Genomic DNA, 27,598 nt, shown 5'->3' on the forward strand with positions numbered 1-27,598 from the left:
GCCTAGGAAAGGAAAGAAAATGGCTTGTCCCAGATGTGTCTATTAGCAGAGTTATAAGAAAATATTGTTCAATAAAATCCAAATAGATAATAGAGTTGGCAAGGTAACAATTGTTTAAAATCTTTAAAAAGAGAGAAAACAATGTTTCCACAGACACAGGGTAACCTTGAAAAAAGATTTTTCTTCCTGAAAGTGTTTTGTTCAGCTGGAGGGAAAAGAAATAAAAGGAAACATGAAAGCCAATGAAAGAAAAACATGAGCATGGAAGACCATCATTAATCTTCAGATTGTATAAAAGGCATTAATAGCAATTCTGTTCAGAGATAAATGATGTACTGGGGATATATTTGGGGTGAATAAGTGATCTAATTGCACACTGATTCTGCATGGGGATGACCATAGAAACACAGGTTAAATAGTCTTTAATTGAAAAGTTGAATGTAACTCAACATTTTTTTTGTAAGTAAAGAAGTTTATAAGTAAAATGCTAAGTTTAGTAAAGTATTTTGTGTATAGACCCCAGCTGTGTCTGACTCTTTGTGACCCCATAGACTGTAGCCTGCCAGGCTCCTCTGTCCATGGAATTCTCCAGGTAAGGATACTGGAGTGGGTAGCTATTCCCTTCTCCAGGAGATCTTCCCAACCCAGGGATCGAACCCAGGTCTCTCACATTGCAGATTCTTTACTGTCTGAACCACCAGGGAAGCCCAATATTTCCATATGTTATGATAAAAATAAATTTATTTTGGAAAAAAATACCACCTTCCTTGCTTGACAAGGGTACATTCCCACCACAGTGGAATTCAGGTGTTAAAATGAGTGACCACTGCTGTTGTATAATGTCCACATGTCCTGGGTGTACAATCAACAAGGAGCACAAGTGACAAGGTGTCCAAATGACTTTGTTTCCAATTCTTCCCACTGACTTTACCAACAGTTTCTTCAGATCATTCTGAGAAGATCATAGGAAAACATAGGCCAAGAAATGTCCACTGCAAGAGGTCTTTTTGTTGATTTAAGTGTAAGCTTTACATGGCTTAACAGTTCTCCAGCGTTGAGCTTCTACATTGATATTGCAACCAGTTTCTGTTTTGTGCAGGCCATGGATTAATAAATGTCTTCTAACCCAAGAATCACTTTTAGGACAAACCCGTATTTGATGATAAACTCACATCTTTAAACGCATGGCCTCATTGTTTTACACACTCTGAAATAAGACAGCATAGTTTAAGAGAGCAAGACAGAATTTCACTGTCACTGCTCTATGACACTAATGCCCAGGAGGTGACTGTGGTCTGTTCTTCATCATTCAAGTTTATAAAAAGGCACTTTGGAACTTCAGTTCTATTCAGCCAGCTGACAGTCCTCTTTCCCCATCCACAATCGGTATTTTTGGAAGTGCTGGTCCACGCCGTTTGGGGCCCCTCTACATTGTCATTCAATATGGAGACCTGAAACTTGATCATCATCAGCAGGAGGATTTTAGTTAATAAGTATCAAGTGGTCATCACTTCTATTCCTGTAACAGAAAGGGGGAGAAGTAGAGAAAAGAGAGCAATAACTTAAAACTCTTTGAGATGGAACAGGAATACATGGTCTGTCATGTAGGCATACATAAGTTACTGACCTGCAGAGGGCAACATATAAGTGGAAGAAAACTTAAGGACAATTTACATTATTTGGGGTTTGACTAGATGCTTCTGGCAATTTTGAGGAGCTGTCCACCCTCCACCTCCATGGCTAGAATGGCAGATTTTCCTCCTTCACTATGGTAGAGAAGGGGAAAGATTAACTGCATTTTCTCAAACCAGCACACCCCTCCAGAGAACCGGACCAGAGGCATACCTCCCCACAGAACCAGAAGAGGATGCAGAGGCTACTTGTTCCACCCTGATGATACCACCGAGGGACCCAGAGGCTTAGAAAAGGTCATGGGACACATTCAGTAATTGGCAGGATCCAAAATGAAAACCCAGGTGTTCTGACCATCAGGCTAGAGGCTCTGTCAATTATTCAAGAGAGAATGAGTCTGCTTTGGTTGAAGAAGAGCAACCTGGCCATGCTCTGCGGGAGGCAGAGCTGTGATACTTGGGTTGCATGTCACGGGCACTGGAGAGGGGCCCAGACACCAACACTTGTGATGCCTTTATGATTCTTCTCCAACACGTACTCTCCAGTAATAAAATGAGTCCTAGACTCATAGAATTAAGTCATCTTCCTCAATTTTATTTCATTCTTAAGTTTCCAGCTGTTAAACACATCCAGGTGTATTTAATTTTCGATGATTTCAAAACCATCACTTGTTCCAAGGCCTCAGTACAACCCATTTCCTTCATTAGACCCTATGACCTTCATTGTTTCTGTGCAGGGTCCAGCCAGATCCCCCTGGATTCCAGGCTTTGATCTGATTATTCAGCTAAAACCGATGACTTCACCCATGGCCATCTTGGTAACAGCCACTTCTGTTCATCTTTTATATCTCCTCTTTTTTCAAAACTTTCAACATCCTGTTCTTCACTTGGTTTCCTTTGGTTGGCCCTCCTGTTCTATTAATTCTCTCATTGCTCACTATGAGCAGACTGTTCTTCACACCAGACACACCTTCTCCACAAGCCTTAGTTCATCTTAGGGAAAACTGCCTGCTGATGTTGCTCTGTTCTCACCAGCCAGACTCAATCTTATCAGTCAGTCCTGCAGTTCACCCTTTAAATCTTTCACTTGTTTCATATGGCTGCACGAGAAATAATCTAACAACCCTCTGGGGCTTTTTCTGGTACAAACCAAGGTCCAAAAATCAAGCACCAAAAGCCTATCCATTACTGTCCAGTGTTCACAACTATTTCACATTCTGAGATGATTTTTTTTTTTAATTTATGGTTAACTACATATTAGAAAAGCAACTTTCTAATTAGAAAAGGTACCTTATGTAAGGTACCCCTTAGGAGGCAGCTGCCTATTAAGAAAATTAATTTCCCTTTATCCCTGCTTCCATGGCAACACTTTAATGCTCTGAGAGGATAAAATGTGATTGTAAAAACTTAACTCTTCTCAGAAGATCTCATTTCATATTTACTAGACATTATTTAGAAGTGCTCCATCATACCATTTCAAATCCCAAGAGGCAGTATGAATTGATTAACGACAAATACATCCTGTGATTTTAAGAAGCAATTATGTTCTTCCTCTTCCTTCAGGACTCTGGTTTAGCGAATGCTTCTCAAAAGACATGAGTCGGGGATACTTCTAGCTAACAACCCCCATTCCTGACTTAAGATGAAAACAAACATGGGCACAGTTAAGATTATCCTCATGTGTCCCCCATTCTAGTCCCCAACCCACTGTGTGGAGGCTTTGCCACTGAGGTCCGGACTATTTATGTAAGTGCTCCGATGAATGGTGAGCAAAGAGCCATTGATCAACTGATTTGTGTTTGCAGCCAAGGACACACAGAGCCCCTCTCAAGCAGATTTTCTGCTCTGCTCAAAGAAGGTTACTTGTACCACCAATTGTGAAAAGGGGAAAACATCTTTAGACATTCCTGGAGCAACACCTATAAATGAAGGATTCTGGGACATAGTTCATGCCTCCTCATAACAGGCTTTAACATTCCCAAGAGATTTCAACCATGTCATGTACCTTTGTACCTTATTTTATAAGAAACAATAGATTTCTAAAGCCAAGTCCAGTGGGAGGAAAGAAAGGAGGGCTGCATTGTTTCCTCCAATCAGCTGATTTCTGAGTGCAGTGTTTGCCCTGGGAGGACTCTTTGTTAAGGCAACAGAGCATCTCATCCTGGGAGCATGGAGACCTGACTGGACACAATACTGACCTCCTCAGACAGCAGATGCTGGACAGGAAGGCTGGTGACTCTTCCTGACACTTCTCTTTGCTATTACACTCCTTCAGGAATTCCTGAAGATCCGTGGCAGGAAACCCATTCTGTTGGTATTTCTTTAAAAAGTACACAGTGTGGTTACCTTATTTATACAGCATGAGAAATTGCTCCCTTTGTCAACGAACCAAACCCACCTCTGCTAAAATAAAACTCTCCCACGTTGCAAGCTCGGATCTAAGAACTGATATTAACAATAATCAATCAATCTATGGGTCCTTTGAAAGCCAAGCCAGGACCACCGTGGGAACAGTGCACCATTCGGAGGAGAACTCCAGAAAGCAAGCCTTAGTGAGGAAAGGGTTGTTGTTGTTATGGTTCAGTCGCTAAGCTGTGTCTGACTCTTGTGACCCCATGGACTGTAGCCCGCCAGGCTCCTCTGTCCATGGGATTTCCCAGGCAAGAATACTGGAATGGGTTGCCATTTCTTTCTTCAGAAGATCTTTCTGACCCAGGGATCGAAACCCCATCTCCTGCACTGGCAGACGGATTCTTTACCATTGAGCCACCAAGGAAGCCTAGAGGCATGTTAATTAAAGGAGTGAAGGAAATAGCAGTCTAAAGCTTTTGTGTTCACTGCAAGCCCAGGAGAAACCTCCCTTTCCCCACACTGCCCATGTGGAGTTGGGCTGGGAAGTTTTATAGAAGCTGGTCGCTTAGCGAGGTAGAAAGTAGGTTCCTCCAAGCAGACACAGAGACTCTGAGAGACCCCTCCCCTCATGTTCAGTGAGATCATCCACCAGGTCACCAAGGCTTGCGGCCCTCACAGGGACACTGCCACATCCAAGGACAGCACCCACACTGAGCAGGCCTGGCTCCTCTCCCCAGGGCCAGCCCCCCTGTAGCCAACCATCTGTTCCTACAGGAACATTTGTCTCCTTCTGCACAAAATGCTCAGGGGTATTTCCAACAGACTGGCTTCTTCTGGGATAGTCTGAGAAGGTTCAAGAAGAGGACAACGCCACAGGACATGGACATGGAATCCCTGGTTGCTCAGATGCTGGCCCCAAACAGGGTGCTGGCTCCAAGCACGACCACCTGCTGTGGAGACACCACTGCCCAAGGCTACAGAACTTCCTTTATGCTACAGATCAGTTAAATGGACCCAGTCTGAAAGGACACGGGGTCCACTGAGTAGCTTAGGAAGGTAGGAAGCTAAACAGCCACAAAAGCCTTAGATTTTGTAACTTAAAGGAAACCTGCATCACATGAGTGGCATCCAGTGTTTGAGGTGTGCCCACATGTGGACAGTTGTCAGGAAGATGGTCACCCCTTATTACTGAAACTTAGCACTCAAAGTCGAAGTTCCAGGACAGGGAGCACTAAGATCCACAGCCCAACTACCTGATTTACCAATTCAGCCCATCCTTCTGGGCTTCCCCTGTGGCTCAGTGGTAAAGAATCTGCCTGCAATGCAGGAGACGGGGGTTCGATCCCTGGATTGGGAAGCTCCACAGAAGGAGGGTATGACAGCCCACTCCAGTATTCTTGCCTGGAGAATCCCATGGACAGAGGAGCCTGGCGGGTTATAGTCCATAGGGTCACTAAAAGTCAGACATGACTGAAGTGACTTAGCAGGCTTTCCCACTACACCTCCAAACCAGTCCACCCCAATCTGGGCACCAAGGACAATGTCCTAAATGCATATTTAAAATGAACCTCCAGCATCTAAAAAGTTTATTTTCTACAAAATCTCAAAAATCTAAGTAAAACTATAGTATTTTAAGTAAGTAAAAAACGATAGTATTTTCCTATGTTCCAATCTATATAGAATTTGCAATAGTTTTTGGTAGGAAATAATGATAACTGCTTACCTTAATGGTGTCATAAGAGTCTGTAATAAGTGCAATGAAAAGGCTGAGAATCATGTATATGAAAAGGCTGATGAAGGAATATAAATACAGGCGACTGAACAGCCACACCAAGTGGCTCTTCTGCTGGATGTGAGCAAAGGTCGCATACATGTCATCACCGTTGACCAGAGAAAACAGACATTCAGCAACCGTGTTCAGATTTTCAAACTGTGGAGGGGGGAGACCAAAAGCAGTCTGAGATATACTAGCCAACGAAGTAGAGACATATCTAGTTAGCTGGTTTTGTTGAAGACGTTGTTACTGCCATTGTTATCACGATTAACATTCATGTTAGGGCACCTGGAATACCATGCGTTGCAAACTGTTACTCAAAACTCCCCTCGACATTCACAAAGATAATTTCTTGACACCTCTCTCAGTTTTTTTCCTTTGCACTCTTTATGTTGTTGTTCAGATGTTGAGTCATGTTTGACTCTTTGCAACCCCATGGACCCACGCGTCCCTGTCCTCTGTCTCCCAGAGTTTGCTCAAACTCATGTCCATTGAGTCAATAGTGCCATCCAACCATCTCATCCTCTGTCGCCCCCTTCTCTTCCTGCCTTCAGTCTTTCCCAGCAGCAGGGTCTTTTCCCACGACTTTTTATATATTTGTCATGTCATGTCATCTAACAATTTTGGATCAGATTTTTCTTTCTTTTCTACTTAACATAGTCTTGTATTATTCATACCCAGAGATCATTTGTTGGAAATGTCAACTGTAACTATTTCCCTTTCACTGGACATCCTAATCATGTTTGCTATTGTAAAGAACAACGCAACACACATTTCTCGGCACTGAGTTTTTTCCTATTATTAGGTCTCAGTATTAACTTTTTTTTTGGCCATGTGTGCTCTTCACTGTTGCACTGGCTTTTCTCTAGTTGCAGTGAGCAGGGGCTACACTCTAGTTGCGATGTGCAGGCTTCTCATCGCAGTGGCTTCTCTTATTGTGGAGCAGGGGCTCAGTAGTTGCGGTGCATGTGCTTAGTTGCTCTGCAGCAGGGAAGGTCTTCCCAGATGAGGGATCGAACCAGTGTCTCCCGCATTGGCAGGCAGATTCTCTATCACTGAGCCACCAGGGAAGCCCACAATTAACATTTTAAGGCTAAAATCTGCTAAACTGCTTTCTGAAAGAACTGCAGAGCACCAGCAAAGGTGGAAGGGCCAGAGACAGAGGCTCAAGAAAATTGGTTTCTTTATGGCCTTTCCAACTATGGATTCAGATAATTTTCGAGCCTTAAAAGCTAAAGATTACCAGAGGTGGGAAAGTGCGTTTGGATGAATGATAATGGTGTGTCTTTTGAGGGCTCCCCAGCTAACAGTGGACTGGCCACTGCCAAGATACCTAACACCTGTGGCAGAGCTGGGTGGGCTGCCTAAGGAAAGTGGCCCTCAGAAGTCAGGCCTGAAAGCCGAGGTGCTCATCAGTGAGAGGAGGAAGAGAAATTTGCTCAGTGAATATGGGGGGAATGGATGCGGAGCCTAAGGAGTGGTTGGAGAGTGAGTGTGTGCTGTGCTCACAGAGCCTTGTCTGGGCTTCTAAACACTTCAGACTAATCCCACCTTCCCTGGAGAAGGGTGAAAACTTGGACAGAAGAGGGATAGGATATGCTCTCTGTTTCCATGGAACGTGAAGCTCTCCTAGAATGAGACAAGCTCAGGGGCCAGGATGTCAGTTGGACTGAGTGCAGGGGCCCAGGACTGCAAGGAATCCCGAGGAAAGTGGGGAGAAAGTAAGCCCAGGAGGGTGGGGGAGGAACCTCTGATGGACTCTGTTTCAGACAAAGCCAGTTTAAGGGGCGGGTAGAGGCAGTGACCGGAGAAGGCAATGGCAAGCCACTCCAGTACTCTTGCCTGGAAAATCCCATGGACGGAGAAGCCTGGTAGGCTGCAGTCCATGGGGTCGCTACGAGTCAGATATGACTGAGCGACTTCACTTTCACTTTTCACTTTCACACATTGGAGAAGGAAATGGCAACCCACTCCAGTGTTCTTGCCTGGAGAATCCCAGGGACAGGGGAGCCTGGTGGGCTTCCGTCTATGGGGTCACACAGAATCGGACACGACTGAAGTGACTTAGCAGCAGTAGCAGCAGAGGCAGTGACGGGAGGTAGTTAGCAAGAGGCTGACTGAACACCTGAAGCCCTGGGGGCAGAGCTGAGCAGCGGCTGGTGTGGAACGCCCCAGGAAGCTCGCAGCCCCCACCCGGCTTATGTGCTTGAGCACCAACTGCCATAGCCACAGAAAGTAAACAGCAAGTGCTTAATGAATGAAGTCTCTGAGGTCAGAGGGTTAAACATTAGATGAGTGTGAAAAGTTTCTATCTGAAGAATGATAATGACTTAATAGGCAAAAGGTGACACAGTTTTCAGAAATGCAGATACAACAGGTTGCTGCAAAGCTGTAACAGAGCCTATTTTGTCCTTAGCGGGAGAAGGGGCCAGTACCTCCATCAAGTCAGCGTGTGTGGCTGTGGGGACAAGTCCCTGTGAAAGTCTCTGGGACATTTCCAGTTGGGAGCTGTGTTATCAATATGGATTCACATCCAATACAATAATAGCTCCCACCACCTGAGCCCAGAAAATGGGCTTCCCTTCCAAATGTCTCTGTCTGCGATTCCAGCCTCCTACCAGAAAAAGATGACTCCAAAATAATCAAGTACTTAAAACTATGTGTTGTTTATATGTGAAATCTAAAATACAACACAAAAGAAAACTATCTGTGGAATAGAAACAGACTCACTGACACAGAGAACAGACTTGTGGTTGCCAAGAGGAGAGCGTTGGAGGAGGGCTGGAGTGGGAGGCTGGGGTTAGCAGATATAAGCAATTATATATAGAATGTATAAACAACAAAGTCTACTATAGAGCACAGGGAACCTCATTCAATATCCTGTGATAAACCACAATGTAAAAGAATATTTAAAGAAAGAATCTATATATATGTATAACAATCATGTTGCTGTACAGCAGCAATTAACTAACACTAAAAATCAACTATATTTCAATTAAAAAAAAAAGCAGTGTGTTGAATGAATTTATTTTCCCTGCTCTACTATCTAATAAGGATTGTCTGTTTGTATGGTGTTTCTCTAACCCACTCTTTCTACCCCTCTCTGATGTCACACTTAAATATTTATTACAGAAAACTCCAGGGAAGTCTTCCTCCCTCCAACCTCTTCAGCCTCCAGTCCAAGCTGCAGTAAAATCTAAACTTCAAAGAACATAGCCTTCAGATTGCTTCTCTTGCTTAGAATAATGCAAAGTCTGGAGGCAAAGTAAAAATCCAAACCAAGAACCCTGGAGTAAGTTCCTCGTTTATGGGGCCTCATGCCATCCCTTGAATGGCAGTGTCAAGATTGTGCATCTGCCTCCTCTCACAATACCTGGGCCACTTCTCTGTCTTTAAATCATGGGATTTATCCTCTTCATCCGGTACATCCATCATTGTCTCTGCCCGATGAAGCCAGTGTTGAAGGGCTATTTCAGTCTTACATCAAGACAGACTGCGCTGGCAGCTCTGGTTTATTCTCTACATCAGTAAGAACCGCAGAAGAAACTACTGGTTGGTCTTCTAATTGTTGTCTGCACACTTCTCTGTACCCCAACCAGCTAGCAAACTCCCAGTCCACAACAGACTCACGGGGTAAATTCTGTAACCAAGGGAGAGCATACAGACATACCCCAAATAAGAATCATGCCCATGGCTTTGCTACATCAGCAATAACTCTGAAGACCTGGACTAAGGTCACTCTCCACAGAGACCTGGAGGGAACATCCATTGGAGCAAATCACTTATTAACATGCAGATAAGCTGGGAGGGACTGGGGGCAGGAGGAGAAGGGGACGACAGAGAATGAGATGGCTCAATGGCCTCACTGACTCAATGGACATGAGTTTGAGTGAACTCGGGGAGTTGGTGATGGACAGGGAGGCCTGGGTGATTCATGGGGTCGCAAAGAGTCGGACATGACTGAGCGACTGAACTGAACTGAATTTAATAATAAGACAGGCAGTTCCCAGAGTAACTAGTTTCCACTCCACTACTAACCTTAAGACAATGTGGTTCAAGTTGGTTTCTATGAACATCAATTACAACTCTGATAGCACCATTAATAATCCATATTTCTCGGGACTTCCCTGGTGGCACAGTGGTTTAGAATCCACCTGTCAGTGCGGGGGACATGGGTTTGATCCCTGGTCTGGGAAGACTCCACATGCCAAGGAGCAACTAAGCCCACGTGGACAGCTACTGAAGCCTGTGTGCCCTAGGGGCCTCACAAGGCAACAAGAGACACCATCGCAATGAGAAGCCCGAGCATTGCAACGGAGAGTAGACCCCACTCACGACAACTAAAGAAAGTCCGCGAAAAGCAGTGAAGGTCGAGCACAACCAAAAATTAATTAAAAAAATTTTTTAATCCACATTTTTCAGTTTCTCTTGGAAACTGGCCAATTCCTTTCTTTAGTGTCAAGAACCTCCAGCACTTTGTGTTTCAAGTTCCAGAACTGCGAGTTGGTGGGCACAGGGCAAATTCATCCCTTAGTTTCCTGTGTAGTTACTTAGAATCAATTTGGACACAATATGCATCTCAGCATTAACATTATTTATCTCCCTCTTCCCTGGGCACGTGAGACTTATTTTAACCCACCAAAAAGTTAAACAGAGACCTAATAAGGTAAGTAAATGGTACATACTCTACCATTTCATACCATAAGAAGTGGCTGTGAGCTAGTTTCAGTGGCTGAGATCCACAGTATAAGTTAGCTTTAAAAATACCTAATGTGGAGAACAGTATGGAGGGGCCTTAAAAAACTAGAGTTACCATTTGATACAGAAACCCACTCCTGGGCATATATCCAGAGAAAACTCTAATTCAAAAAGATATATGCATTCCAATGTTTGTAGCATTTACAACAGCCAAGACATGGAAGCAACACAAATATCATCAACAGATGAATAGATAAAGAAGATATATATATATATATATATATATATATAATATTATTTGGCCATAAAAAGATGAAATAATGCAATTTCCAGCAACATGGATGGACTTAAGAGATTATCATACTAAGTAAGTTGGACAGAGAAAGACAAATATCACATGATATTACTTATATGTGGATTCCACTTACATGTGGAACCTAAAATACAATATAAATGATCTTATTTACAAAACAGAAATAGACTCATAGACATAGAAAATAGACTTATGGTTACCAAAGGGAAAAGGGGAAGAGGACAAATTAGGAAATTGGAATTAACATATACACACTGCTATATATAAATCAGATAAACAGCAAGGACCTACTATATAGCATAGGGAATGTATTCAATATACTGTGATAACCTGTGATGGAAAAGAATCTGAAAAAAAATACATATGTGTGTGTGTATGTATAACTGAGTTACTTTGCTATACACTTGAAACACTGTAAATCATTTATGTTGTTTAGTTGCTAAGTTGTGTCCAACTGTTTTACGACCCCATGGACTGTAACTCGCCAGGCTCCTCTGTCCGTGGGATTTCCCAGGCAAGAATACTGGAATGGGTTGCCATTTCCTTCTCCAAATCAACCATACTTCAATTTTTTAAAAATAGAGATTAAAAAAATACCCAAGGTAAAGAGAAATAAGGTCCTAATGGGCTTCCAGGCTACAAATGCATTCCTAGGAAATTGCTTTAGTTCTTGCAAGCTTATAAGTCCCCAGAAAGCAGGTACTGGTATGTCTCTGTTTCTTGTCATTCAGCAAACTTGCTGAGCCCTTACCATGTTCTATGTACCACACTCGATACGAGGAATGCAAAGAGCAATAATCCATGGTCCCTGTCCTCTAAGAATTTGGGCTAGAAGAATCTGACAGTGTTGGGGGCACAGTAGATGTTGAATAAATATCAAATGGATATCTCCATAAAGTCTCCACAGGCTCCAGGCTACCACAGTGAAAACCCAAGCATTTGTTCCACAAATGATCATTTTTCAATTGAGCCAAAAAGAACTTTCATGTGAATGAAAGCACAATTTGCAATGGCTTATTCTGCTTCATTGACTTCATTTGGCATTCATATGCCAAAGCCTTTAACTGTGTGGATCACAATAAACTGTGGAAAATTCTGAAAGAGATGGGAATACCAGACCACCTGACCTGTCCCTTGAGAAACCTGTATGCAGGTCAGGAAGCAACAGTAAGAATTGGACATGGAACAACAGACTGGTTCCAAATAGGAAAAGGAGTACATCAAGGTTGTATATTGTCATCCTGCTTATTTAACTTATATGCAGAGTACATCATGAGGAACGCTGGGCTGGAAGAAGCACAAGCTGGAATCAAGATTGCCGGGAGAAATGTCAATAACCTCAGATATGCAGATGACACTACCCTTATGTCAGAAAGTGAAGAGGAACTCAAAGGCCTCTTGATGAAAGTGAAAGAGGAGAGTGAAAAGGTTGGCTTGAAGCTCAACATTCAGAAAACAAAGATCATGGCATCTGGTCCCATCACTTCATGGGAAATAGATGGAAAAACAGTGGAAACAGTGGCAGACTTTATTTTTTTGGGCTCCAAAATCACTGCAGATGCTGATTGCAGCCATGAAATTAAAAGATGCTTACTCCATGGAAGGAAAGTTATGACCAACCTTGACAGTATGTTAAAAAGCAGAGACATCACTTTGCCAACAAAGGTCTGTCTAGTCAAGGCTATGGTTTTTCCAGTGGTCATGTATGGATGTGAGAGTTGGACTGTGAAGAAAGCTGATCGCCGAAGAATTGATGCTTTTGAACTGGGTGTTGGAGAAGACTCTTGAGAGTCCCTTGGACTGCAAGGAGATCCAACCAGTCCATTCTAAAGGAGATCAATCCTGGGTGTTCATTGGAAGGACTGATGCTAACGCTGAAACTGCAATACTTTGGCCACCTGATACGACGAGTTGACTCACTGGAAAAGACTCTGATGCTAGGAAAGGTTGGGGGGGGGAGGAGAAGGGGACGACAGAGAATGAGATGGCTGGATGGCATCACCAACTCTGTGGACATGAGTTTGAGTGAACTCCGGGAGTTGGTGATGGACAGGGAGGCCTGGCGTGCTGTGATTCATGGGGTCGCGGAGAGTCGGACACGACTGAGCGACTGAACTAAACTGACTGATGTCAGACAGTGACATAAAAATTTGATTCAAGAGTTGGTGCTAAGAGTCTCATGTAGCGTTCACATAAAATGTTTTAACAAGCTAATGGTTGTTTTGAATAAGAGAGGTGCTTGGCTAAAACCAGAGGCCTTGAAAGCAAGGTGTAACTCGGGTGCCACTAAACTTTTACCAATGGCGTCAGCCAAGACCAGTGATTTTTCAATGCTTTGTCTTTCATTTGCAAAATGGGAACAATAAATGCAAGACTGTGGTATATTCCTCAGAAAGTACTCTGGAAACGTCAAAGCCACGTTAGAGTTATGTTCTTCCAGTCCTCATCTTGAATTATTAAACAGCAACAGGCTCCAGCCTGCCATGCTCACACATTTTGAAAGGGTGTTGTTCCAATGTCCATTCAGTTCAGTTCAGTTCAGTCGCTCAGTCATGTCCAACTCTGCGACCCCATGAATCGCAGCACGTGAAGCCTCCCTGTCCATCGTCAACTCCCGGAGTTCATTCAAACTCATGTCCATCAAGTCAGTGATGCCATCCAGCCATCTCATCATCTGTCGTCCCCTTCTCCTCCTGCCCCCAATCCCTCCCAGCATCAGGGTTTTTTCCAATGAGTCAACTCGTCGCATGAGGTAGCCAAAATATTGGAGTTTCAGCTTTAGAATCAGTCCTTCCCATGAACACCCAGGACTGATCTCCTTTAGAATGGACTGGTTGGATCTCCTTGCAGTCCAAGGGACTCTCAAGAGTCTTCTCCAGCACCACAGTTCAAAAGCATCAATTCTTTGGCGATCAGCTTTCTTCACAGTCCAACTCTCACATCCATACATGACCACTGGAAAAACCATAGCCTTGACTAGATGGACCTTTGTTGGCAAAGTAATGTCTCTGCTTTTTAATATGCTAGGTTGGTCATAATTTTCTTTCCAGGGAGTAAGCGTCTTTTAATTCATGACTGCAGTCACCATCTGCAGTGATTTTGGAGCCCCCAAAATTAAAGTCTGACACTGTTTCCACTGTTTCCCCATCTATTTGCCAGGAAGTGATGGGACCAGAAGCCATGATCTTAGTTTTCTGAATGTTGAGCTTTAAACCAACTTTTTCACTCTCCTCTTTCACTTTCATCAAGAGGGCTTTTTAGTTCCTCTTCACTTTCTGCCATAAGGGTGGTGTCATCAGCAGACTTGTATTTTTATTCTCTTTCAGTTGAACCATTGAAATCTGATGTCTAACAGGAAACCCAGAAGCTAAAATGTGGGATTCCTGCTGCCAGCCAAGCAACAGGGTGAAATTCTGGTTTTTTTATACCTTCTCTTTAGAGTTTTTTGTCTGTTTGTTTAAATAGCCATTGAGCTTCTACACCCAAGCTAGCTGTGATTCTAGAAATTCTAGAAAATGCTCACTATGGTGCCGTCAAGCTTTCAGGCAATACTTGAAGGTCTTCTGACTCAACAGATAGTGACTGACTGGCAAAATCTGAAATTTTTGACCATTTGGATTGTTCTGGAAAGAGATGTGTGGGGGCAGTAAACAGTTCTAAATTTAGACTCAAGTAATATGGAGAAGAGAAAACAGAAGTCCAGAACCAAAGTGAAGGTTTTCTCTAACTATTGAGCAGTGCATCCACTGAATTAACTCTGTGTTTTCCAAATACATCAGCTTGGTTAGGAATGGGAGATAGAAGCCATAAACAGACCTGCTATACAACCCCAGAGATATCTTATCTCTCTATTCCTCCAGGGGAGAAGTGACAGACTGGCGTTAACTGAGAGACATAAACCAAGAAGTGGAACATCCACTGTGGCCACCACCAGCTCCGGGTGACTATGGAACATCTGATGAATAGCCAGTCCAGACTGAGATGTGCTGTCAGGACAAAATGCCCACCAGATCTCAAAGACTCAGTGCCTAAAAAAGGAATGTAAAATACCTCAACGTTTTATATTGAATACAGGCTGAAGTCATATTTTAAATATATTGGATTAAATGAAATGCATAATTAAAATCAATTTCATCCATTTCTAAAAAAATATTTAATGTAGCTACTAGAAAATTTTTTAAAGTATAGTCATGGCTCTCATTTGTAGCTCTCATATTTTTCTTGGATAGTGCTGATCCCCTGGACTCTTTGAAAGGACAGAACTGAAGATATGAAAATACAGTTAAGACTCACAAAGCAAAGAACACCATTTTTCACAAGGTAACCTTGACACATATTGAAAGAAATGAGACTGATGACTCGACTTTCCTCTCATGGTTGATCTCTTGAGTCGGACTGAATGCTCTTTTGTAATGATTTGTTTTAGGTAATGCCAAGAAAAGAAAAGAAGAAAAGCCTTCAGCTTATTGGTCAAAGGATGTGTATTAAGGTAAAGGTGACCTGGGTGTGAATCCTATCTCAGCCATTCACTAACTATTCAACCCCAGGCATCTAACATATTAAGATCCTTATTTTCTGTCAAAAGATAATAATATTTCCCACAGGGTTAATGGAAGGGCTAACAGAGAAAGGGAGGTAAAGAACATGGGCACCTTATCTATTTAGCACATAGCACTTGAGAATGATAGCTAGTTCAGTAAACTTAAACCAACATTTCTGAGCATCTTCCCGAACAATGATGGGATAGGGAAGATGTATGCTTGACTCTTTGCAACCCCATGGACTATAGCCTGCCAGGCTCCTCTGTCCATGGGGATTCTCCAGGCAAGAATACTGGAGTGGGTTGCCATCATACCCTTCTCCAGGGGATCTTCTGGACCCAGGGGTCGACCCCGCATCTCTTAAGTCTCCTGCACTGGCAGGCAGGTTGTTTACCACTAGCGCCACCAGGGAAGGTAGAGAGCCATTAATGGCCATAGGACCACTGGATAAATTCACCGGCCTTGGAAGAGCAGTATTTATTCCACATGGTGCAACACTGCCCTCTAGTGACAAAAATGTGGCAAAAGCAGTCAGACCACGAGGCAAGTAAGGAAGAAAAAAGTTAATTTTGAACTGAACTGAACTGAACTGAAGACAGTAAATCCTCCATATCAGAGAGATCATATCAAAGAACAATTTTTACTCATGAGTCACCTTTAAATCAGTGGGATAGAACTGGAAGAGCAGTAAGATGATCAAGATTTGCTAATAACCCAGAGTTGGTCACTTTGTTGACTATAGTTTCTCAAATAGGAAAACGGTAATTCACTTTGGACAAATTAAATGTAACGCTTAAAGAGGAGAAACTCTGGATAGATTCCAAGTTACTCGGATTTATTTTAGTAGGACAATACCAAAAGTTTGAGTTTTATGGATTGCTCAATTTTTGTGAAGAGTTTATAAACCAGATTTGATCATGGGTATTTTTAATGCAACTATCAAGGTCAAGACTTAAAGCTGAGCTGTATACCAGTGTCAATACAATCCTTTACATCTTTACTTTTCTCCTTGTAGGACACCTAAGTCAAGATGACCGTACCCTGGGCTGTTGACAAAATTAAATGAAAGAGAAGAGAGAAACACTTAGCATTGCCTCAAGTGTTAGCTGCTGTTATTTTTATTTTTGTTGTTTCTATTGTCCCAACTGCCAAAGGCCCGTGGGGAAAAAAGCTACAAGATGCAATCATTGCTTTTACTTTTTTGGTTTGAAAACAAAGCCTACCAAATTTCATTTCTTGCTATATCTTTGAATCAAACTTATCATTTTAAAACAAGAACATCTGGAGAAGGAAATGGCAACCCACTCCAGCACTCTTGCCTGGGATATCCCATGGACAGAGGAGCCTGGTGGGCTCCAGTCCGTGGGGTCACAAAGAGTTGGACACAACTGAGCGAGCATCCAGTCATTTTTAAGGGGAGGAAACAGTCTCAGGAAAGTTGAGACGCTTGCCAAAGGCCCCAGAGCTTTTGACGGCAGAGCCAGAACTATGGCTGAGGATTCCCAGCATCCTTCTTGATCCTGGCCTCTTTCACCAGAGATGCGTGTAGAAAACTAGAATCTAAAATATGCCCGAGAGCTTCCCTGGTGGCTCAGTGTTAAAGAATCCACCTGCCAATGCAAGAGATGCGAGTTCCATCCCTGGTCCGACAAGATCCCAACGTGCATTGGAGCAGCTAAGCTCCTGGGCCACAACTGCTGAGCCTGTGCTCTGGAGCCTGGGAGCTGCAACTCCTGGGCCCAGGTGCTGCAACAACTGAAGCCCGAGCATCCTAGAGCCCGTGGTCGGCAACAAGAAGCCACCACAGTGAGAAGCCCACACACAACTAGAGAGAAGCCCCTGCTCACTGCAACTACAGCAAAGCCCACACAGCACCGAAGACCCTGCACGGCTGTAAATAAATCAAATCATTTAAAAAGAAAAAACAAGAACATCTGAACATAACGTTGTTGTCCCTGAAATTATGATACTGACTGCAGCCCAGTAATAGTTAAGAATTCAGATACTGAACTTTAATAAGGCAGTAAGATGACTCTGAAATCAAAGCCCCCTGCAAAGGCAAGATGTGTCATCTTTCTAATCACAACTAACGTGGTCATTCCGGGCAGTCTTTATCCTCCTCCATCCTCCTCAATTTATCTGGATGAAAACTGTAACCCTTTGAGTTAGAAGGATTTTGAAATGCTTTTTCTTACTTAATTTTCATTTTTATTATAGTGCTCTCATGTATGTCCTAACACTTCTTATGTGGTGTCCAGCTGGGTTAACCTGTGACCCCGTAAGCCAGACCCAGACAACCATGAAATAAATGTGCTCTCTGGTTTCCTGCAGTTCTTGTTTCAATATCCTAAAGTCACTTCAACATCCAGGAAAGGGAAAGAAAAGGAAAACTAATGCAAAGATATGTGTTCACTGATGTCAAGCATATGCGCCGGAGAGAAGTGGGATGAAGGTCAATGCTAGAAACCCACTTTTTTAAAAAAAAGTTTTACTTATTCTTTTGGCCATGCTGTGCAGTACTGTGGGATCTTAGTTCCCTGACCAGGGATGCAACCCGAGTCCCCTGAAGTGGAAGTGTGGAGTCATAACCACTGGACTGCCAGGGAAGTCCTGAAACCTACTTTTAAGGGTCCCAAGTGCATTGTGTGCAGGAGGAAAAATTAGGCTACACACCTTGTTGTGATACGGTCCTAAGACAATCCAGCCGCAGAAGGTGTAACCCAGGTAGATCATACCAGCACATGCGCAGAAGCGAAGAACTTTGGGCAATGAGGCTTGCATTGTTAAAATGAGCACCTGAAAAAATAAAAAACAAAGCACAAAACGGCAGAATGGGAGTTACTGAAAAGTAGCTAATAGACCCGAAAGAAATGGACCTGAATCCCAGCGGTGCCGCCCAGGCCCCCACATCCTTACATTATATGCTTGGAAGTAACCCAAGTATCGGATGACGCCAACCCAGACAAAGAGCGTAGACGTTCCAAGCAAAATGCTGCACAGATTGTAGTTCGTGAGATTCTAGGAAATGAAAAAACAGACCTATCAGTAAAATATTCTATTCCACTCAGCTCAGGAACCTTGCTTGAAACTGACTGGAAAAGAATGGTCTGCCTGCCTCTGTCTACAGTGATCCTAAGAGTTTTTAAACTGAAGAAGAAAATTATAAGACTGCACAATTCCAAATGTCGTTCTCATTTCCTTTTAGTATTGCAATCTGTTGAACTAAATCTTTGTTCAAACAGTACTCTGAACTAGAGACTGCATTTACCACTGACTTAGGCATTAAAGCACATAAACTAATGATGTTTGCTAAATATCAAACAATGCTTTCCAGCTATTAACACTTTTAAAAGAAAGCCCCAGCATGATCTGCTAACAGTTCCTGCTCTCAAGGACTTCCAGGTCTAACTGACGCACAAGCACAATTCTAACATAATGTGCTATGTGCAGTGACAGACACAAGCCGGACTTGTCACATAGGCTCCCCCGGGCGTGACCCCAGAGTGCTGCCAGCCTGGTGGACGGGCTGGGAGAGCCTTGCAAGTCAACAGAGGCCGAACCAGGGCCTCAGGCTGGGAGCCCACAAAACAGGCCAGAGAAAGGAAGGGCGGGAGAGGGAAGGAGAGCTGGACGATGAGGACCCTGGAGACCACACTGAAGAAAGGCCACTTCATCTCAAAGGGGGTCTCTGAGGCAGAAAGGATCATCACTGCCAGACAGACACCAGAAAGATGACTCTGACGGCTGTGTGGATGGTCCAAGGGGTACAAGGCTGAAGGCAAAGCAACAAGAGGAGACCACTGTGGCGGGAGGAGGAGCTGCAACAATGAGAAGATCTAGACCAGACAGGAAGACAGCCTGGAGGAAGTGGAGAAGTTGCCATGGATGAGAGGGAGGTATTAGAGGTCAGGAGAGGAGGCCGGTAAGATCTGCTAACTGACGGCAGAGCATGGAAGGGAGGAGTCAAGACTTGGGAGACTAAATCAACCAAGTTACCCAAGGGCCAGGCACTAGAGGCACTCAAATCATCTTCAAATGAAACCTCTATCCTTCAGAACCCCCATCAGTCATGGGTGAGCACCACTGGCTCACGGCGTGATTGGATCAAGGGTCAGAGGCTGCTTTTTGCAACTTAAAAAACTAAATAAAGCCTGACCAAGCAATCAATCCTCTCACACTTCAATTCCTATTCTGAAGATGCTGCCAAGTTCCCGAGAGGACATTCATGGGAATATCACCTTTCACAGCACATCCACCTCCTCATTTTCCGCTCACAAAAAACCAGGTCAAAGAAGGCTTCAGTTTTATGGATGTGAGACAAGAGAAAACACGAGAATCACTGCATATCTTAAGAGCATGTGAGACCACCCAAAAGAATAGAAAAAACAAAAGACTTAAAATGGATTTCCCTCACCTTGGCTTTAATTTCCATTTTTAACACGGATCCACTTATTGTCAGGAGGTCGCTGATAATCACCAGGATATACCATTGGTTGATAAACTCCCTCTGGTCGGCATTACACACATGTCTCTTGTACTTCTCCAGGAAGAACTTTAGGAATCTCTGCAGCAAAAAAAAAAAAAAAAAAGCATTTCTAACAAACTGCACTGGCCTCTGGAAGGAAGATAGTGCAGAACAGAGCTCTCGCATGTCCGATGGCACGACACTGCCTTTTCCAACGTGATGGATTCTCATTTGGAGGCTACAGATAACAGCCCACACCCTCCCCCACCATCTATCCCAGCTGGAGATGAGCACGCCAGTGAACTGAGTGGACTGCAGCACCCAATGCCGTGCTCTCCCTCCAACAGACTCTTGTTGAAATAGCTAACACAGAGTCCATTCCAAACGCCTTACATATTCTCAGCACATTCAACCAGACAACAACCCTACGAACTAGGCACCATGGACCCTTCCTTCCAGAGGGAAGAACTGAGATGCAGGACAGCCGAGCCAGGACTTGAGTCCAGGCGGTCCAGCTCCTGGGTGTGGGCTCCCAGTGCACCCCCACTCTCATTGGCAGAACACAGAGCCTGGCACTGGATTTAGAATATCAAGGGACTTGGGGTGGGGGTGGGTGGGTGGGTAAGAGAACTGGGTATTCACAAAATAGATTGACACAGGTCAAGAAGTAGAAAATAGAATGAAGACTGTTTTCTTGCTCCACGTGTGGTATTCTGATGACTTCCTGCTTCCACTGACCCTAGTCTGTGTTTATACAAATGCTACACACCGGGATAAAATTTGTTCTAGAGTATATGGTCACAAGAGTCCTAAGGGTAAAAAGCTAAAAGGAACCTCAGGGGAGAATTTTAGAACTATTTTTAAAAATAGGATAAAGTATTTTATGCATCATTATAACCCATTTACCATGACTTCCTGTCAGAATGAACTCTGATCTGAAGACAAAAGATGAAACCCACACATGCTATTACCCTGTTCTTAAGATCACTCTTGAATTTAAAAGGGTCTCATTTATTTTAGAACATTCAAAATCTTGAGAAGTTCACTGCTGTGCATCTGTGCTTATTAGCTCAGGTTGAAGCAGGATAATTGTCTGATTCTACCTGACATGCCAGGAGCTTGGACTCACTCTCTGCACCCCAAGTTGATTAATGCCTTGTTGGAGGATAATCACTCAAAGGAATTTAATTTAGTCAAGGCCCCAGATAGGGCAGGATAACCCTTGGTCAAGGCCCCACTGTTTGGACAAGCTGAAGGCGAAGGTCAGGAAGGGAGGGAGGATATTCCAACACACATTTACCTTTCGTAACCTCAGCGCAAGAACAATGGATCTTGTGCACAGGATAAGAGATGCCAAGCAAATCACAATGACAAACGCATCAAATACCAGGACATACTGAGTGTTTTTCTGAACTGAGAAACAAAAACAGAGTTCAAACGTCAAACACACCTTACTTGGGAATAATTTCCAAACAAAATGGCACCTGGAAAATAAGATCAAACGATAAATGCTTCAACATCAGAAACAAATTACACTGCATTCATCCAGAGGTTCACAAACAAGGCAATCATTCCCTGATGTCAAATTATACACTGAAAAACATGTATATTCTTAACAGATATACTAAAATATATTTATAAATATTTACTGTAGAGTAGAATTCAATAGAAGGTGGTCCATTTGGACCCTATTCAAAAGAGGCAAAACTACTGACATACTTTTGAGTTCTCTCACACAAAATCAAAAACATAAGTTCTCCATTAATGAAGGAACAAATTTTTAAAGGACTTCCCTGGGTTGTGAAGATCCCCTGGAGGAGGACATGGCAATCCACTTCAGGATTCTTGCCTGGAGAATCCCCATGAACAGAGGGCTACAGTCCATGGGGTCACAAAGAGTCGGACATGACTGAGCAACTGACGAAGCACAGCACAAACATTTTAAAGCCGCCACTCAAAATCCCGTTTCTGCTTCTCGATCTTACTATGCACTTTCCCAGCAAAGAGTGACAATTCAATAAGCTCTTCTTACATATAGGAAAAACAACCACTTGGAATGAAAGTACAGAGAGTAGTAATCAGATTTGTGTCTCTGTTGTTTTGTAGTATAGTTGCTTTACAAACTGTACAGCAAAGTGAATCAGCTGTACATATACCTACATCCCCCTGTTTGTTTTTTTTTTAAGATTTCCTTCACATTTAGTCACCACAGAGCATTGAGATTTGGATCCTGGAACACACAGTAGCACAGGGAATGTACCAGAAGAAGACCAAACTGTAAGCTTAGCTTCTCTCAGACTTCGTGGTGTTGCCCCAAATGCCAACAATGGCTGTGGTCACTGGCAGCTTGCTGTTCTCTCCCAGCCCCCACCTCCTCCGTCCTGAGAGCACTCTGGTCTTCCTTCTTCCCTGCTCCTGCCAGGGGCTCACTCTCTCTCTCTCCCCCCGGCTCCCTTTCTCTCTCTGCAGGGACATTGCACCTCTGCCTGGAACAGCACCCTCCCCATCACACGAGGGGATTATTCAGCCTTGAGTATTTTCCTCCTCAGAACAGAATCCCCTCAATTCCCATCCCTACTAACCCTTCCCTCCAAACCCTATCATAGCTCTGTCCACAGGTATACACACCTATAGCTCCACTTACTCCCCTTTGCTTGATGGTCACTGAACTTGTGGTTGCATATTCAAAGACAGCACAGCACAGCGCACAGAGACAGTATAAAGTGAAAAAGGACAGTCTCTGGAGAATGAGACCAGACTCTGCACTTAGAAGTTGTGGAGTCCTGGGGAACTTGCCCCAGTTTCCTCATCCAAAACAATGGGTACAATGAAAAAAAAAACAAACCTATTTTATAGGGCTGTCATGAGGATCGAGTAAGTTCATATATGAAAGCACCTAGAACTGCCCCATACACATAGTAACAAACAGAGCAGTTTCTATACCATTCGATGTTCATCTTCCCCACTACATGATTGGTTCTGGGAAGCAGGGACTGGGTATATTTTTTTCAGCGCTACAGTGCCTGTGCTTAGCATAATGCATCAGCATGCTTACAGATAAGTACAGTGACCCCAGCAGAACCTAAGAAGACTACGATAATCTAAGTCGGAATCTGTGAAGGTTTGAGCAACGTCAGAGGCAGAGAAGACATAGAGGGATAAGGCACAAAGTAGCAAGAGATGCAAAAGAGAGATTCAGTGGGACTTAGGGAGGAAGGAAGGACTGATCAAGAATGACCTCTTTTCTGTCTTGGGTCCACTGGCTCGGTCTGGACATTCATGACCAGAGAGGATGACTTGGTGGCAACTGAAACCCTGGGTTTCAGCCAATCAGAGATGACAGACTGGAATGCAGACTAGGAAGGATGAGGGATGCGGGCGGCAGGGTGGCAACATCTGGGAATTAGGAGAGGAGACACACTCAGGAACCAGATGGAGAAAGGCCAGGGAAGCAGGAAGCAGGACTGGGGACAGGCAACCTTCAGGAACGTCTGACGTCAGGGTGCTCCAGAGACACCTCTGCAGAGAAGGCACTGAAGAGGAAGATGGCAGTGTGTCCACAGATTCAGATAATAACGGAGCCAGCAATCTCGGCACGTGTCTGAGAGCAGCTCACCCAGTGGGTTACGTGTGTCGCCAGCTAGTAAATATAACTCACTGAGCAAGCTGTCTAGCCTTGCTCAGCTTCGGGTGCCTTGGGTAACGGGAGCACAGCTGTGTCAGTTTCATGCACTGTTAGGAAATCAGGCAAACGATCCCTGTCAAGTGCTTGCTAGTGGCTCACATGGAGCACTTACCTCCCTCTTCAGCATTTTCCACTTCACAAGTTTAAGTTATCTCGAGACACTATCTAATAGGTAGGTAAGAGCACAACCTGACCAAAATCCAAGAACACAATTTTTTTTTTTTTTTTTGATCCATGAATGAGACAGAGAGAACAGGGGCAGTTCTTGGAAAGATGGGGCTGAAATCTTTAAAAACTGCAAGCACAGCATCTAGTACCTTCTTTTCTGACCTACAACTAGAATAAAATCTCTAAGACTGCTTGAATTGGGCCTTATTTACAGTTAGGAAAACTGAGGCCTGGAACTAAGAAGATAGATCATCCCTCGTAACAGAGAAACAAGTATTGTATTTTTAAAATTTGATTTATTGAGATTACTTTGACATGTTACAGAAAGTATTTTATAAATAACATGTGTGTGTTAGTAGCTTAATCATGTCCAACTCTTTGCAACCCCATGGACTGTAGCCCACCGGGCTCCTCTGTCCATGGAATTCTCCAGAATACTGGAGTGAGTTTCTATTTCCTTCTCCAGGGGATCTTCCTGACCCAGGGATCCAACCCAGGTCTCCTGAATTGTAGTTAGAGTCTTTACCATTTGAGCTACCAGGGAAGCCCAAATATCATAACTGCTTTCTTATTCTACTGACACTATACTATCCCACAAGAACAGTTCCCAAAACTGGGTTTGCAAAACTCTAGTCCAGAGAGTTGCTTCTGGCAACCTCATTAGGGAAATCCTACCCCACCACCCAGTCCTTCCAGGGCCCTGAGAAGTCCCCCCCATACTACCACTGCCACCTGTGTGACCCTGACTAACGCTTCACACACTTACTGAACCCCTTTCCTGGGATATTCATTTATATCACCTATTGATGGGGAGTCCTGTCTATCAGTACACATCCCCTCCAGCTCCCAGGCTCAAATGGCTACATTTACAAAATCAAGCTAACATGAAGGTTAGTGATGTACTGGGAATGGGTATTAGAAGTCATAAAAAGCAACTTTGAGTTTGTATGTGAAAATGGCCATCCTCTCTTTTTTTTGATATCCTCTTTTATTTCACCTTGAGATAACAATCAACGACAAAGCTACAGAAGTGTCAAGGGAAGGGTATGGATGTGAACGAATCTCAGAATGTTTTGCAAATAGCACAAGGACCCCACAAGATGTCACCCTTGCCTTTGTCCCCCTCCCCAAAAACCAGGGCAATCAATCCACCAGACAGCTTCCTACACAGAAGAAAAAAAATCCATTTTCTAAGCTGTTTTCCAAACTTCAGCTTTCTAAGACTTGTCACATTATTTTAAATTTGCTGTCTCCTGGTCACAGAATCTGGTTTTATAGGGTGCAGCTTTGGAAGAAGAATATGTAAATATTTCTAGCTGTGAGATTGTGTTTCTCCCCACTGGCCACAAGAGAGAGCTAGAGCCCCTCTCTTCTGAGTAAAGGCTCAGGGGAACTTCCCAGTGTGGTCAGGGTGCCCATGGGGAGGAAGGAAACCCGGCTCTGGCAAACCTGTTTAACTAACTTATTTGGTCAAATGACTATTCCAAACCACATTTCCTATACGACAAGGGTTAGCTTTGTTCACATAAAATAATTGCAGCCTACACTTGGACTTGGAAAATTCATATCTGATCTGTGCCTTTCTGTACTGAGAATGCTGAGGAGTAGTAACCACTTTTTAACAGAAACTAAAAGTGTGTATTGTGATCAGAGGTTGAATCAGCAAATGGAACTACAAAGCCAAAACTTCAGAATCATCAGCCCAGGTGGCATTATGGTAAAGAACCCACCTGCCAATGCAGGAGACACAAGACAGTGAGTTCGATCCCTCGGTGGGGAAGATCCCCTGGACGAGGAAATGGTAACTCACTCCAGTATTCTTGCCTGGAAAAATTCCATGGACAAAGGAATGCTGGACTACAGTCCATGGGATCACAAAGAGTTAGATATGATTGAGCGCGTGCACACACACACACACACACATATTATACAGCTGAAAAGTCACAAAATTAGTCTAATTTAAAACTAGCTTTTCCAGTAAGCAGCCTGCTGCTTCTGCTGCTGCTAAGTCGCTTCAGTCGTGTCTGACTCTGTGAGACCCCACAGACGGCAGCCCACCAGGCTTCCCCATCCCTGGGATTCTCCAGGCAAGAACACTGGAGTGGGTTGCCATTTCCTTCTCCAATGCATGAATGTGAAGAGTGAAAGTTAAGTCACTCAGTCGTGTCCAACTCTAAGCGGCCCCATGGACTGCAGCCTACCAGCCTCCTCCACCCATGGGATTTTTCAGGCAAGAGTACTGGAGTGGGTTGCTATTGCCTTAAGGTGATCCCCAAAATGGTGCGCTCTTCACTCGACCCAAAAAAACCCACAAAACCATGCAAATCAAGAGGTTCAAATCATCGTGTTCACTTTAAGAACACTCGTGAAACTGCCCAGGCCATAAAGGGTATCCCTATCTGAAAAGCCACCAAGTATCTGAAGGATGTCACTTTAATGAAGCAATGTGTGCCATTCCATCGCTACAAGGGTGGAGTTGGTAGGTTTGCACAGGCTAAACAGTGGGGCTGGATGCAGGGTCGGTGGCCCAAAAAGAGTGCTGAATTTTCACTACACATGCTCAAAAATCCAGAGAGTAATGCTGAACTTAAGGGCTTAGATGTAGATTCCCCAGTGATTGAGCACATCCAAGTGAACAAAGCCCCCAAGATGAGGCGCAGGACTTACAGAGCTCACGGTTGGATCAACCCCTACGTGAGCTCTCCCTGCCACACTGAGATGATCCTTACTGAAAAAGAACAGATTGTTCCTAAACCAGAAGAGGAGGTTTCACAGAAGAAAAAGATATCCCAGGAGAAACTGAAGAAACAAAAGCTAATAACCCAGGGATAAATGCCGCAAAAAATAAATGCAACTGAAAGTAAAATAAGTAAATAAAGTTAATACAAAATCATCAGGAATCACAAGTATTATACATTTTATTTTGTTCTAAGATTTGGTCAAAGGCAGGTTCAGTTAAACAAAACTTGTAAATGAAAAAACACTGACCACCCATCATTAACATCATCCAAACCCCTCAACGAGAAAGGGGTCTCAGGAGCCCACTTTAGCCTGTGGATCAAGAAGTGTTTTATGAGTAATGACTGAGTTACCAACACAGGTTTGTACAGGCTGCTCTCTGGGTTCTGAAGGCCTTGATCCTGCTTCATTGTCACAGGCTCAGGGCAAATTAGATCTTTTCCCAGAAGTGTTGCTCTGCTGCCCGTCAAAATGACCTTTGCTGTTTTGACCCTCATATCTTGTGCCTCCACCACTTCCTCTGATCCAGGACAAGCTAGAGATCTTCTAAGCATGCCAGTGTCCCTCACGAAGGTGTTTTCCTTCTTTCCCAGGGTGCTTGTAGTGACTGCCTGCCAACTCTGGCTCTCAGTGCCCGCTGTACATAGTCATTCACCTACACTCACCACCCTGGCAAGTAAGCACTACTGTTACTCTCACTTTCCAGAGAAAGCCACTGAGACGTGGAGAAGCAAAGGAATTTGTCCAAGATCACAGGCACAGGAACTAGAACCAAAACCCAAGCCCAGGCAGTCAGGCTCCAGAAACTGCTCCTAACTCCTGGGCAACACAGCCTCTCCTACGAAGTCTATAATCCACATTTGCTGAACTGAACAAAAATGCAAAGCTTCAGAGTATGTGTGACAGAAGCAAACATTCAAAGTGTGGTTTTCTGGAGCTCTTTCTTCTTATTATCATCCAAGTAAACCCTTTATATACCCCAAATCCCCAAATGAAGTGTTAAAGATCATTCACAATTCACAATGGGCAAGCATGTAACATACTTACTAGATCCAGAGATTTTCAAGTCTTTACATTCCTCGATTCTGGCATCACTGTTAAAATAGATTTTGATTTTGCCACTGTGAGCTTTATTGTCAAAGATAATCTAGAGACACAAACAGATGAAGAGGTTACAATCCAGCAGAAAGTATGATGCGTTAGATCAGTTCTGCTTAAAATATCAATGGCAT

At 43.7% G+C, this 27,598-nt stretch overlaps 1 protein-coding gene across 3 annotated transcripts in view; it reads right to left on the bottom strand.

Annotated features, from left to right (window-relative positions):
• Positions 1-404: 404 nt before the first annotated feature.
• The window catches only part of MCOLN2 (mucolipin TRP cation channel 2), a 70,502-nt gene continuing 43,308 nt past the window's right edge, over positions 405-27,598 (bottom strand). For all 3 annotated transcript variants that reach the window (XM_055403605.2, XM_088835447.1, XM_088835448.1), the window contains exons 7-14: positions 27,414-27,513; positions 21,075-21,187; positions 19,724-19,873; positions 18,226-18,327; positions 17,983-18,105; positions 5,707-5,913; positions 3,830-3,951; positions 405-1,519 (exon numbers count right to left, since the gene is read on the bottom strand). In XM_055403605.2, coding sequence (XP_055259580.1) covers positions 1,483-1,519; positions 3,830-3,951; positions 5,707-5,913; positions 17,983-18,105; positions 18,226-18,327; positions 19,724-19,873; positions 21,075-21,187; positions 27,414-27,513 — 954 coding nt within the window. In that variant the 3' untranslated portion in view covers positions 405-1,482. The remainder of the gene's footprint in view (positions 1,520-3,829; positions 3,952-5,706; positions 5,914-17,982; positions 18,106-18,225; positions 18,328-19,723; positions 19,874-21,074; positions 21,188-27,413; positions 27,514-27,598) is intronic.

The sequence above is a fragment of the Moschus berezovskii genome, chromosome 4 (genome assembly GCF_049115385.1).
Source record: "Moschus berezovskii isolate FMDL1 chromosome 4, NW_MosBer_1.0, whole genome shotgun sequence".
Classification (NCBI taxonomy): Eukaryota; Metazoa; Chordata; class Mammalia; order Artiodactyla; family Moschidae; genus Moschus; species Moschus berezovskii.